General features: G+C 38.4%; 1 protein-coding gene across 3 annotated transcripts in view; it reads right to left on the bottom strand.

The window, feature by feature from the left end:
• Positions 1 to 230: 230 nt before the first annotated feature.
• LRRN1 (leucine rich repeat neuronal 1) overlaps positions 231 to 15394 on the bottom strand; it is a 34495-nt gene continuing 19331 nt past the window's right edge. For all 3 annotated transcript variants that reach the window (XM_034776391.1, XM_034776394.1, XM_034776393.1), the window contains exon 2: positions 231 to 4436. In XM_034776391.1, the coding sequence (XP_034632282.1) occupies positions 2053 to 4203 (2151 nt within the window). In that variant the 5' untranslated portion in view covers positions 4204 to 4436 and the 3' untranslated portion in view covers positions 231 to 2052. The remainder of the gene's footprint in view (positions 4437 to 15394) is intronic.

Raw genomic sequence — 15394 nt, 5'->3', positions numbered from 1 at the left:
TTTGGAGATTTTTAAGAGGAGGTTAGACAATGATGGAGATTCCACAGCCTCCTTAGGCAATTTATTCTAGTGCTTAGGTTGATGTTGAGACTTTATTTCTCATATTCAGACATAACTGTCTGAAGAATTCTTTGAACTTGAGACAAGGGTGGATAGTTTCATACGAAAGTTTCGGGGAAATATGATTTTTGAGTTATTGAAGATTTTTTTTAAAAAAATTAAAACTACGATTCCAGCATTCAGACAATTTATTTGTGCTCATCATTAACTCAAAAATAGCTCATCGGTATGCAAAAACATCCCACACATTGCATATAGTTAATGATCATTGCAGAGTCAGCACTTAGCCGCCTTTTGGCTAAGGAGAAGAGGGGTGGTGGAAAATTAACATACTACACAAAAGTTTCAGCTTCCTCACTTGGCATCTGGCATGACTACAATTGATGCTTCATTAGAAACCCTGTCCCCTTTGTGACCTCACAATGAACAGTCCCTGTCAAGGATTTTAATGAGAGTAGAAAGGCCAAGGTTGAGTGCATCTGAAAATCCAGCTCTAAATTATTCATGTATTCACACCACTGTTTTCTGTAATTTTGTACCATCTTAACCTATTCTGTAATTTGGTAAAATATTTTGAACTACACATATGAAAGTCTATAAAATAGATATTGGCTGATAAGCCCCCATTCCACGAGATATTGTATCTGAGTTGTAAATACTCTAACTGATCCTTTAAAAGACAGTAATCCAAATAACATGGATTTTTTTTTAACAGGTAAACATTTGTGGATTCAACTATAATTGACTTTAGTGATGTTGAGTTGCCTTTCTTCTTTAATTGTCAGTGATAGCCAAACACTTGTTTCATGTATAACTTAGCTTATAATATAAACAAAAATGTGTACAGAAAGGAAAATGTGCTATGTTCAGTGTATTTTCTTGATGTGTACCTAAGTTGTATCATAGAACTATAGGGCTGGAAGAGACCACGAGAGGTCCTTTAGTCCAGCCCCGTGTGCTAAGGCAGTTTTGATTTTTCCATGTGATACAGTTACAGCCCTTACTCTTGAAATCTTTCTGATTAGGTACTCTGCAGTACTTTGTTATTAATATTGAAAAACAGTGCAGAAAAAACATCCCAGTTAAAATAGATATTTCTTCTTTAGAGCAAAAACTGAAAATCTGTTGAAATTTGACTTTAACCCCCTCCCCCATGTTACATAATAATTTGGATATATTTATATTAAAACATGATCACCATTTAGGGGCAACTAAAAACAATACATTATTGTGACTTTTTAAAAAAATCAGAACAAAACTGTAATTTATTATAGTTTTGCCTTCATTATATACCATGTGTTGGTGGATTAAGCACAACAAAACGCTAGTATTCTTTAAAAGTGTCTACTAAATATAATAAAAAGAAGATAATTAACATTTAGTTCGTTACATTTAAAAAAAAAAATCAGATGTACATATTTCTATTGCCTGTTAGGTGTACCTAAGCCTTTTCAACTATTACAAAAAAGAAAAAAGTCATTGTTTAAAGTCAAAAACATTCAAATCAGTTGATACAACATTACAGTACAGTCAACTAACATCACTGAAGATCTAGTCTTCTTTTCTCAGTTTGAGTCTTTAGACCAGAGTGTTATAAAACTGGTTCAATGCCATTTCAAAACTGTATGTTAGCTGTTGCAGGATACTGTACTCTCTACTGATGGCTTCAGAAGAAAGAGGCTGTGCTAGCGGTGAATCACAAGGTAACCCCAGCCTGTCATTAATTTTATTCAGTACTGTAGTTAGAACAGCATTAAGTTTAGCACAACTAAAAAAAAAAAAAAAAAATTGGAAGCTAGGTGAAGCTGCCATTTGTGTCAAACAATTGCGATACGCTATACTAAAAAATTCTGAAATATCCACCTGTCCTCACCGCTCTGCCACAAACTAGCAAAGTCAAAAAAATACAAAAGTCTTCAACTTTTCATTTTTGCAGAATAAAGCAAAAAAGCCTTTGTGCTCCTTACTACCAGAAGCAGAATATCCTCTGAGTTACCACATGTAATAGCTTCTGGATGTGTCAACTTGGGTTGGCTTGGTCTCTGCAGAACCATCCTTGTCTTTTTCACTGTCACCTTCCCAGAGATTAATAAGTGGAGGATAGAGCTCATTCAGTGGGATTGACGAGGTCTTTTGCATATACTTTTTCAATGAATGGTGGTAGTTTTTTCTCTTAAACCTTTTAGCAATATAAACAGAGACGGAGGCAAGGCTGATCACAGCAAACATTGAACCCATTACAGCTGCAAGGGCGGTACTGGTTTCTTGGTCGGAAATGTCAAGGGCAAAAGCTGCATTTTTTGTTGTAACGTTAACACAAGACTTTTGAGTTTGCTGATGGATATTTGATACAGTTAGACAGACCTCGTAATCTGTGGATGGCTGCAAATGAGTGAGGTTATATTCATGTACATCAACTGGGACCCTCGCGGTGTATGTAATGTGAGGGTTATCAATCTTCATAGTGGCTGAGGACCATTTTAAATTGGAGGTCATGACATTGGAGTTAACCTTCCAAGAAACTAATATCGAATGAGATTCAGCTTGCTTGACATATATTTTCAGCACTTGTGTACCATCCAAAAGAGTTCCATTCACTCTTATAGTAGCTACTCTTGTATCAGCCCCCTCTATATTTTGAGCAACACATGTATATCTTCCAGAGTCTTCAATCTGAATATTCGAGATTTCCAGGGTACCTTCACTACTCAGCTTGTACTTGTCTGAGAGACTTTCAACTGTTATTTTATTTCCAAGTGGAGTTACCCAATAAATTTCTGGTTCGGGTTCTGCCATGGCTCGACAATCTAAAAACACTGTCATGCCAATGTCCAAATTCAAATGATTTGGAAAAGTGTCATGAGAAATCATTGGAAGACATTGTTCACTTGAATCCTGTATTAACACTTCTTTCACCTGTTGTCCTCTGTATTCAGGTGGCATAGCACAAAACATTGATAGAGGTTCCATAAAACGGATATTGGTTTTGTTTGAGTTGATCCAGTGAATGACACAGTCACACCTGAGTGGATTACTGTGAATACTGATCTCACGCAGATTTGGAAGGGATTCCACTGTCTTTTGGTAGACTGCGTTCAAAGCATTGTTGTTCAGCATCAGGCTTTCCAGAGCAGGAACATTACGAAATGCTAAACGATGTATATAAGACAACTTTGGATTGTTGGTAGCTTCAAGCTTTGTAAGTTCAGGTAGGTTGTCTAGTGCATACCTATCAACAGAAACTAGTTCTCCCATATTATTGATCCCAAGTTCTTTCAACCGCAGCATATTTTTAAAGTCACCTTCTTGGATTTTGTGAATTGGGTTTTTGTTGAGGTCAAGGAATTTTAAATTTGGAACTTTCTCAAGAGCAAGCTGAGGAACCTTGACTAGTTTGTTATCATAAAAGGAAAGACTTTCAAGACTATCCAAGCCTACTAATGCATTTCCAGGAATATCAGTGAGGTACATACCTGCCAAAACCAGACTTCTTAAATTTGAGAGTGGCTTGAAGTTCATATCTAATATTCCAATCACTGGATTTTCTCCAATCATAAGGATCTCCAGGTTAGGAGTAGAATCAAACCAACGACTGTCAATAACCTTTAATTTGTTAGAGTTAAGATGAAGTCTTAAAAGGTTCCTCAGGCCAGAAAATGCATTTGCAGAGATGCTACTAATCTGGTTATGGTTTATATATAGTTCCTGAAGATTGCAAAGGTCCTGCAAGCAGTAGTCAGTCATCTCTGTTATCTGGTTTTCCTCCAGATGTAAAGTAGTGAGCTGAGTCAGATTTGAGAGCCCCACATCTTTGATACTAGAAAAATTATTCTGTGAAAAATCTAACTCTGTTAAATTGAAAAGCTGTTGGAGTTCATCTGTGGTCTTTGCAATGTTGTTGCTTTGTAAGAGAAGAACTTGAGTGTCACTGGAAAGATTGCTGGGGATTTTTGTTAAACGAAGGTCATTGCAGTCAACTGTTGTAGCTTCTCTGTAGGTCGATTGCGGTGTAAACCATGGCCTGATTTCACATACACAAAGCTGTGGACATTCATTGTTCTGTATGGAAGGCTCAGTTACTGAATTCATTAGCAATTCTAGCACCAACAGGCAAGCTATTAAAATCAATCTAATCCTAGCCATGTTGGTTTGCTAGTAAGTTCAACTGCCTAGCCCCTTAAAATAGCAAAAGACTGAATATATAAATCAGTATCAAGAAAAAAAAGTAAAAATTAAAGTTTAGGTTGGAACCCTTGGACATTCAGAATATGGAAGATGCTTTTCAGAGTCTCTTCACTCTTCTCCTTTGTTCCGAGTGTTTGTACAAAGCTCTGCTGCATGAGTTGGTTAACCCAAATCAGTATCTGGAGAGGTGCCTGAAAAGCAGATTAGGACAGATGTTATGTTTATTTCATATACATTTTTGTACATTTCATATGTTCATTTTCATGTACATTCCTTTCATTTCTTCCTTCTCTAGACAAAGTTATTTAAAATAATTAAATTAATTATTTTCCAAATTCCTTAAATGAAAATTCCACTTAAGTACGGTAGAAGCTCTTTTCTACAGTTGATTCAAATTAGAACTATTTTTGATATTCCTAGCTGACTGAACATTAAAACATATATAACCATTAGAAAACAAAACACTTAATTTACAAATACATCACAAAAAGACTAACTGAAAATTTAACGTTGAAGCGTGTTGTCTTGTTTTTCTTGCAAAACACTAAAGATACTGAAATCCACTAAAATGTGTTTTGAACTGGAGGTAGGCCAGGGAAATCAGCGTTCTGAACTCAGTATTGATTAGGTTTAAGGCTTGTGTTCACTTTTCGGCTCAAGGCCAAGCCAATGTAATATTTTAGGTTCAATGGCACTGAAATCTTGCAAGATGTTCTCTTCAAATTTCAACTGACCATTGGAAAAATCTTCCAGGACTTCCATCATCCTGGGCTGATCTCACCCAGTTCCTGAGAATGGGGTCTACTGGTTTAGGATCTAACTGCACTCAAAACAATAGTGATTGGATTTTATCTAGGGAGTCAAATCCAAATGAAAATTTTGGAGGTCAGACCCTTGTATATCAGAAACTCCAAGTCTGCATAAGAAATGCAAATAGATTTGATGTACAAAAAAGAGGTTAAACAAAACTGATAAAATACAAGTTAGCCTGGAAAATAATTTTTAAAATACAAATTTCCAATATGATATTTAAACAATGAATGGATTATGAATGTTTATTGGACTAATGACATTTTATTTTAGTTTTCAAAACGTTGATCTTTATTTCTGTGTGTCATATAGTGAGCACAAACTTCATAATGACTGAGCTACTTCTCTTCCTCCTCCTCAGACTCCCCACATGGTTGGAAGTTGCCTCCTATTTTAGCTTCCACTGACCCAAAATATCAATGGCTGGATCTCCCCTATGATGATAGGATCCATTATTCCAATAGGTTGGACAGTGTAAGATAAATCTATATAATATACTATCCTCAGTATCCATTTAATGTGTTTCTGTTAATGAAAAGGCTCTTTTAAATATATATGGAACAACCTCCCATATGGGCTTTCAAAATTTGAATCTAGAAACTGTACCATCCCACTGCAGATCACCTGAGATAAAGACGGAACTCCATTAGCTAGAAACAGAAGTAGGCTGTTGTACTCTAATGAATCAGGGTCATGACATACACTTTGTCAGTATCTTACATATAGAACTCTACAAAAGATCTCCTGCTTGGTATCTTCATTCTCTTACTGTGAGAGGTTTCTCCCTATTGCTGGAAACTATCTCCTCTCCAGATTGTCATCATCGCTACTGCCTACAAACTGTGGAACCTAATATTGCAGTCCTTACCCAGAAACCATTCCCACTCAACTTCTGTGAGGGCTTTGTCTGAGCCCAGTATTTGACAAAACATCTCCTAAATGTAGCTGTTTGCATTGCATTGAGCATCTGTGGGTACAGTATTCACAGCATTTCCTAATTACTATGCAAAGCTTGCCAACTGTAGGTGTCACATTAGACTGAAGTTATTCATAAAAGAGAGCCTTTGAATTAAAGTAAAATGTTTGACATTATTTGGGAAACCTATTCTATTAAAATTTCTTGAGTCATTAAATGTGCCTTCAAGGCATATGCCAGGCTCTTGACAGAAAACTTCTTGATGTTTGCTTTCTAAAAAACCCAAACCAAAACTCTATAATGGAATGTTTTGTATATGCAAACTTAGTGATAGATAATTTCCTCTGTATATTGTGAATGTAGTTTTGTGTGTGCAATCAAAGTTCAGTATTCTGTATAACCCCAATCTTGGTGGTAGAAGGAGGACTTTAATTGTTAGATTCTCGCGTAGACACATGTAGCACCAAACCAGCCAATGTCTTGAGGTTCCTTAGTAAAGTTTCAGGGCATAGTTTATTTTCAGCTCTTCACAAGTCTCATTCCAACACTAACCTATTCTGTTTCTCCAGTTCAGAGACCTATAGTGTTACAGTGGCAATGATGCTACCATATAGACTCCTTTTCTCTAGTGGTACTTATGGTGGGAATTTCAGCTATACCTAAGTTTGTTACTCAGTGGCAATTGGAGAACGCAGATCAAGTTTCTTAAACTCATTGTAAAGGTACTGACAGTCTACCACATAAGGCAGATACAGTTATTGAAATCAATGAGACCCCAGTAAGGAATGGGGCAAAACTGAGTAAGGGTGTCAAGATTCGTCCTCTGGGAATTTACTAGGAGATGCTTAGGCTCATACTATAAGGATTATGACAATGTTCACCAGAACCAAGGATGCTTGGGGAAATCATACTCCAGGGTACTTGTGGATGAGAGAACTCCCAATCAGATGTACTTATCTTAATTACCTTTACTTAGAAAGCAGATATAGACCGACTATATTTGAAATAAAGGGCAAATGGAAATGGAGAAATAGTATGCCATTCTTTAGTAAAACTGTTAGATTGTAATCTTTAGTAAGATTTCTTAGACTGTAAGCTCTTTGGGTCAAGGAATGCCATTTTCTATGTTTGTGCTATGCACATTACATTGGGGCCTCAACCTAGTAAAGGCCCCTAGAAGCTGCCACAATATAAACAAACCAGGTAATGGTTTTCAGAAATATCCCTTAGAACATAAGAATCGCCATACTGGGTCAGACCAAAGGTCCATCTAGTCCAATGTTGTCAGTAGCTATCGGTGTGGTGCTCTGCTCTTGTTCAATAACAGTCGGCTGCGTGCGTGTTCCCTCTGTGTGCAGATCGCTGACACAGCAAACCCCAAGAGAACCCCCAAAGACCACAGATTCTAGTAAGGTATGAAGGAACCCGAGCCAGTTTTATTGTCAAACGAAGCACAGTAATAGTTTCCCGTAGACTGTACAAGACATACTACGAATTTGTGCCCCCTGGCAATGGACCGGCTCAGTCAGTGGTGGGACTTTCTACTGCCCCCTAGGCCAGACAAAGATGCGCACTCCGGGACCTACTTTTATACAGTTACAGGACAGATTACTCATCCCTACTGACGTATTGAGGTACAGCCTCTTGGCTCATTAGGGTGCTGTCTCCCCTTTGATCATGTTGTTTCAGACAAACAGATCTATCCATCATGCTGTCCTGTCTTTAAGATGCACCTGCCTTGTTAGGTCTGTGGAGTGTCCTTGTATCGGGCTGTCCAGGTGCCATCTTGGCACAAGTTCCTCTTATTAGTGCTTATATGTGAATGCACCTGTGTCTAGCAACCCTCTTCTCGCCAACTTCTGTGAGTGAGGCCTGCTTCTGGCTCACAGCACAGCTTTTGCTTAGCAATGCCTGGAAGTACTTTGGTTCAGGCTTCAGGCCTCAGACTGGGCCTCTGACACAAGAGCTTATGTTTCAGGGCCTCATCTTACTACACCCAGTATCCTGACTTCCGACAGTGGCCAATGCCAGGTGCCCCAGAGGGAATGAACAGGTAATCAAATGCAAATAATTCATTTAGTTTTTCTGCAATGACCTTATCGTCCTTGAGTGCTCCTTTAGCATCTCGATAGTCCAGTGGCCCCACTGGTTGTTTAAAAGGCTTTCTGCTCCTGATGTATTTCAAAAAAATTTTGCTATTACTTTTTTGAGTCTTTGGCTAGCTGTTCTTCAAATTCTTATTTGGCCTTCCAATTATATTTTTACACTTCATTCTAATGATCAAATCACCCATTACTAATACCTGTCTCATCCTAATAACTGGAGTTCCTCTCCCCCCTCCTCAACCCCCGAGAGGTATCCTCAGTGCGGGAGGATACCACAACATCATCTAGAACAACTATGGGATCATTTCCTTCAGGCGTGGGTGGATTTTAGAGACAACTGCAGTTGGCAGTGTGCACCAAACCAGACAAGGCAATTCTGCTCCAAGTGTTCACTCCTGTGGAATCCCTTCTATAGCATATACTATATAATTGAAGTGAGAGGCAGACAATGGGTTAAAAATCTCAAGTTTCCAACCCAAGGAGAGAGATTACTTTCTTAATCATAGGAGGAGGGAATGAAGGGGAAGCTCCAAACTGTATTATTAGGAAGATAGCAGTTGGATGAGGAAATAAAGGTCAAAAAGTCATCTGGAAGTAGAATATTTCTGTGGTGAACAGTATCAAGTTTGTGATTCAGATAAGCTTCAACTGTTTTTATTGAACGCTTGATAGAGTATTCCCTTTGGGGTTATTCTAACTTAAAACAGTAGCGCCTGAGATGTACCAGTTTTTGCTTTACATTCTTTTAAGGAGGGGAGATGTTGGTGATCAGATGCTGGCAGGCAGTGACAGCCTATTTGCAGAAGGTACGGGAGATCTCCAGAATTCTAACTTAAAGGACCGTTTTCTCAATCTTTTAGAAACTAACTCTGACATACTGAGGGAAAGTCTGTCAGAACAGCACTCTCAGATTAATTTTACACTGAAATAATAAAAATTAGCTATCTGAAAGAATTGAATTAATGGCTTAAATTACAATTTAAATACCAAAAATAGTTGCTAATATTAATTTGAATATTTAAATGAGTTTGTTTCTGCCATGTTCTTGTACTGCTTCTGTAGGATTTCCTGTGAACATTCAAGCAAAGGTACTTACAGGCAAAAATGCTCAGAGAAAGTGAATGTCAAGGTCACAGGCATCAATATTTGAACCAGTATTGCTAGTTTGCTTGTCCAGTCAGGAAACAGGAGCATCACCACTCAAGTAAGCAATACAGCTCAAATATACATGTCTGATTCAAAGAGTTAAAACACAAAATCTAAAGGATGTTTGTTGAATTGATTATTTAAATTTATTTAAGGAAATTTAAATCTTCTCATGGAATATCCACAAGCAGAAAAAGAGCATGACAGTTATTCAGTCCAGATGATTGGTTTACCCCCACTTTGGCTACATGTATCTACGTCTAAAATTTTACCTATAAAGACTTCATTAGCTTTTTCATTAGAATTTTGAATAAACCGCAAAAACAAACTTTGTTTAATGCTTATATCCCATCATTTGTACATTATATTTCTAGCCCATATTGTGTAAGGGTACATTTCTGATTTTATTGAATGGAGTCTTGGTTTCTAAACACTGTAGACATATGGCTTTAGAAGCCAACTGTGACACTTTCTCTCTTCTCTAGGTAAGTTATTTTCTACTGCAGATAGATTTAATTTTCTTTTTTTCCCCGCACTGAAAAATGTTCTTTATAAATGACTTGCACATTATTGGCTCCAATCTCATCCAGCCCTAGGGCAGCTTGGATGAAGCTATACATGAAAATCCAATGTAATCAAAAAGCAAATTCTGATTGGCTTCAGATGCCCTAGCCCATTTTAATGCTTGTGCGAATGACAGTCCTGAGACCAGTGTGTAAATCAGCAGATGGGGGGCGGGGGGGGGAAGGCAGCAAGTCATAGGAGTTTGAAAACTAAAACCAAAGGTGCCACTTTGCTGAGCTTAACAAGGAACCAGTAATTATGGAAAAAGCAAAGCATACTGGAGAACAGCTAAATAGGAATATGAATGGAAACTCTGCTTTTGTTCTACTGCTTTATATCCATGTATTATTTCCCTTAGTGTTTCCAACAACCAATCATGCCTAGATACCATGGTGATGGGTGCTACCTGTAGGCTTGGCACAGCATGGCTTTGCATCTGCATGATGATTATTGTTTGCAGTTGGGGTCCTTATGCTGACTCTGCACAGAATGTTTTACGTTTCTTGAGCTACATAAAGGCAGATGTACTGTTCACTCCTGCAGCTTGGTTCCACGCCCCCTCACTCTACTGCCTATGGAGAGAGACTGCAGAGTAGAACTCTATGGCACACACCAGTATGGAGTCCCCCTGCAGGGCGTTTCTGCATAATGACTTCCCCTGCCTAATATGGGGAAACTATTGTAGGGTTCGTTTTTAAAAACTGCTCTAGGCAAACAAACATCTTTATTGATCTTTTCAAAATAGGTCCAATCCCGTGATGTGCTAGATTTCAGCTCCCAGTGACTACAATGGAAGCTGCAGTTACTCAGCAAGATTGCGCTCTGATTTGCCTCACAGTGGTTTTTAGAGTGGCTTTGTATGCACACACATCTTTGTTTGTCAAATGTTTATATATCTATTCTTGTTATTAACTCCATGAAACAAATAGTTGGGGAAACTTGAAATAAGGAAGCTAGAAGCGTTGGAAAGGATTTTCAAAAGGACTCAGTATTGGCGTATATCTGCTCCCACTGTAGGGCAGTTTAGGGCAAACTTAATCATTTTGAAAATTCCATCATGTGCCTATATTGGGACCAGCAGCCAACAAGTGGAATTTAAGAAGATGATTGAACAAAGGCTAAAAGCTGCTGACCTCTGCATAGGTAACATAGAGCACAATATCTGATCTATCTTTTGCAGCATTATAGTGACCGCGGATGAACTCCTAGGATCCATTTCCCTAAAGCAGCAGTCTTGGATCACAGAGAAGATTATAGAGTTGTGTGATCAACAAAGGCAGTTAAGAGCAAAAAGGATGAGAGATGGATCTGCAAAAAACAATATTCCTGTATGACATGAGAAAGAGATGGACTCAAAGTGGCAAAAGAAGATTGGCTTGAATAACAGTGCACTGATACACAAAACTCCTTTGCAGTAAATGCTGCTAGGAAGACCTATCAAACCATCAAGACTCTTTTCAAAAGTTTTCCTTGAAGGAAAAATACCATTTCACCAAACACTTGGGGTAAATATTGCTGATAACTATAGACTATGAGCAAAATTAACTCGATATTGGAAGTGAACATGGCAGAAGAGATCTCTATGAGAAGCTCCCCCTGTGATTGAAGACATTGAGGAAGCTGTATAGACACTGAAAAGCAATAAAGCCCCTGGATTGGATAACACATAAGCAGAACTAATTAAAAGTGGTGGAGACACACTCATCCTGGCATATCATAACATTGTTAATGTGATTACGGAGTCCGTAAGATGGCCCAAGACATGGACATAGTCCCTGATGGTTCCTATTCATAAAAAGGAAATTACCATACAATCCTATTAACACACTTTAGCAAAATACTGCTGTGCATCATTCTGAAGAGAATTGTTCCCAAGGTAGAGAACTCTCTGGGCAAAAACAAAAGGTATGCAGCAAATATTCAATCTGTATTTGCTATGTGAGAAAGCACTGGAGAATGAGGAGAAAGTGGTCCATGTCTTTGTGACTTCTGCTAAGGGGTTTTGATAGCATATTGCATAAACCTTTTGAGCAATACTGTTGGCTGGAGTTGGTGAAAATATAATGTTGATACAAAATCTCTGTGGAAACAGAACTGCTTTGGTCTTTATGGGGCACGAGCAAAGTAGTTGATTTGACTTGAGGATAAGTGTCAGGCAGGGCTGTATGCTATTACTATTACTATTCAAATGTGGTGTTGGAAGAAATCTTTAAAAAGCCATGGATGGAAACCTACAGGAGGGCGTATTCTTGGTAGTTGAAAAATTAGTCATCAGGGCTTCCCTGATGAAATCTGACTGGATTGTGGCAAGAAAAAAAAAAGTGCAAAAATTGTTTGAAAAAATTAGTGGTAGATGCAGAGACTTTTGGTCTAAGGCTATCCCACAAAAAGACAAAGATAAAGACAGGTATGTTTGCAGTGTTGTTTTAGCCATGTTAGTCCCAGCATATGAGAGAGACAAGGTCGTTGAGGTAATATCTTTTATTGGACTGACTTCTGATGGTGAAAAACAAGCTTTTGAGCTACGCAGATTGTTTAGCATAAGTAGTTAACTTGTGCCCTACAGGATCATTCAAGGTTAACTATTTATGGTAAACAATCTGTTCCATCTGAGTACCTTTCCCAGACCTGAAGAAGAGCTCTGTGTAGCTCAAACGATCTCATCCACCTTGTCGTTTTAAAGACAATGGTGACATCTAAGTCTGATGAAAAGGCGCAGATATTTTCTACCTAAATGTCAGGAGGCATTGAGCACTTCAAATAACTGGGTTGTATAACTAAACACCACTTAAAGATATGACATAGAATTGGACTTGTGACTGCTGCTCTAGTGACCTATTTGGTGAAGCAAAAGGTAATGCCATGAAATATAAAATGAAATTGTTGCAGTCTCTTGTCTTCAGTGTCTTGCTATATGCATGCAAGACATGAACATTAAAGAAAGAAGACATTAAAGAGCCTTGAACTGAAATGCAATTGCTAGGTGTTAGTTATATGTTGCACACAACTAACGAGGAGGTTACTGCCTGAATTTACAGCCTAACTGGAGTGATACCAGATATCATCAAGATGATGAGAGAGAGAAAACTTGATTTTGTGGGACATGTGGGTTGGATGAACAGAGAGCTGAAGCAAGTTCTGCAAGGATTGGTGCCAGGGCAGAGGCTTCCCTTGCTGAGTGTGGTTCAGCGGTGTAGCTAACTGGATGGGAATGCAGTGTGGCACGCTTCAAGGCTATGTGAAGATCACAAAACCTGAAGGAAGATTGCTGGCCAGTAACTCATGTGCTTGCTGTTCATTGTGATGGGACTCTATGGTGCTATACACTACAGAATTACTTATGTATGTGACTGATTTTCAGTGGGACTTGTGCCTGTTAATTAGGTGCTTTTGAAAAACCCACTCAAAGTGAGATGAGTGGGAGCTGGAGTCACCTTGGGAGGCTGGGGAATTCCATCTCTTCAGAATAAAGTGTAAACACTTCCCTCCCCCCTTTTTATTTTTTTGCTCACTATGATGTTTCCAACCATAATAGAAAAAAATAAGTTTGGAAAAAACGAAGAAAATAAAATGAAACAACAAGAGATCCCTTCTCTAGTGCAAGTGATGAAGGCAACTAATGCCAATGTTTAGACTACCTGTTGGTAGTAGCATGATTCTGCAAGGCACTCAAAAGCTGCAGGAAGGAAGTGTGTTATAAATGCCCAAATGGAACAAGAGATTCCAGGGGATGATTTTCAGGAATATTACATTTAAATTTCTCATAAGAAAATAGATGATGTGCAGAGTCCTAAGAAATCAGAACAAAAAGTATTCAGCTGAAGGCAAAGCCTGCTTAATGTTAGTCCTCTCTTTATTTTCAAAAGTGCATTCTCAAACTTGGAAGGAACTGGCAGATTCATCACCTAAGTCTCCCCCATGAAAATATGGAGACAACATACCTAGAGAAAACTCATTTTAAAATGGATATGCTGGAAGAGAACCCAAGTTAGGAAAACAATTATAGTGAAGACACCACTTGAAATATTCTGTTCAACATAAGCGAGGTCAATAACTGTCTTCAGTTAGGGCTGAATATGAAAGACAGCGAGTGTCTTTTCAGAGATGGAGCGTATCCTCAACTCTGACTGAACTTCATGAGGTAGAGGGCAGTTGTTAAATTAGATGGAAACTGGATGGGGAGCCATTCCTGACAGCTGTCAGAAAGAGGAGCTGAGCTCTTCTGTACTACCCGCTATCTTAACCACTGGTTGTCAGTGCTAACTAGGATGGGCTGAGCATTTTGCCAGGTTAGGCCAATATTATGTGACTTTGTGGATACTCCAATAGTTTTTAGTCTTTCACCATACTTCCACCTTCATATCTCAATGTTTTTAATAAATAAATAAAATGCTCCTGCCACTCCATAAATCACAAAGGGCACTTTGCAGGCTTTTTCAGGGAAGGGGCGGGGGAGGAGGGGGGTGACCGATCTGCTGCAGGATAGGTTTAGGGAGCAATGATGTTACTATGGGAAGCAGAGCTGCTCTGCATGGAAGCATCAGTACCCAGGTGCCTAAAAGCCTATGTTGTGTATCAATAAGCAATTCCAAAACTGGCCTCTGAGCAGGGCTAGCAAACTGTAGTACAGGGGATGCATTCCCATTATGACATTGTACTATACAAGGTACCTTGGAGAGACTTAATTTGGGATCAATGTACTACTGTGTGTGTTGAATATATTGCCCTATAGTGGTATCCTGCAAATTATAAAAGCCCTAATACTCATAAGGTAACAGAGATTGCAATGGTAGGACCTATGTAGGTGTTGGTTATTTAGTGGGAGGAGCAAAAGACCCTGAATTTTAGTTCTGCTAAGATGTATGAGGTGATAGCATACAGAATAACTGACTGGCATTGGAATCGATTTAGCTGTGCAAGTGACGTGTGTGTGTGCACTTAAGTCAACAAAACAGCAGTATATACAGAATGTGTACGAATAGGTTGGTATAATGACAAAGAATAAAAACAATGTTAATAATCAACTGCTAGTGCCAGCTATCAAGCCATAGGTATTAAAAATTTCCCTACTAGGAGGGGAAAAAAAGCCTTTTAATGAAGGGTGCCATTTCTCTTTCATTTGTCCCAGCAAATATAAATTGAAAGGTAAAAACCAAAGCACCTTCACATAAAAGTCACCCAGCACTAATAGATTTGAGTGTTTTGCTGTTAAAGGATAGACAATTATTGCTAAGAGCTTGAAGAATTTCTGCAACAATAGTTTGTCCTTACAAAAAATCTCTTTGTATTGCAGCTAAGTCAGTGTATGATTGGGTTAGCAGCTGCATAAATTAAACTTGCCTGGGGGTTAGCCTAACTCACACAGTCAGTCTTTCAGAAAATTGTCTAAATGCTGCATTAATGAATTGTGGTCACTTATTTATCTCTTTCCTTTGGGGTTTATAAAGCCCTTGTCTGGTACATTCTCAGTATAGCAATCAGTGCTGGAAAACTTGTCCTGGACTGATGAGTACTACAGTCATTAAGTTAATTTGGAAGAGACGTTACATGACACTGCCACATGTGACCAGTGAACTTAAACATCAATTTATATGGTATAAAAACAATA

This window comes from Trachemys scripta, chromosome 7 (assembly GCF_013100865.1).
Source record: "Trachemys scripta elegans isolate TJP31775 chromosome 7, CAS_Tse_1.0, whole genome shotgun sequence".
Classification (NCBI taxonomy): domain Eukaryota; kingdom Metazoa; phylum Chordata; order Testudines; family Emydidae; genus Trachemys; species Trachemys scripta.
Note: the sequence above shows the minus strand (reverse complement) of the source record. Positions and strands in the feature narration are given on the sequence as shown.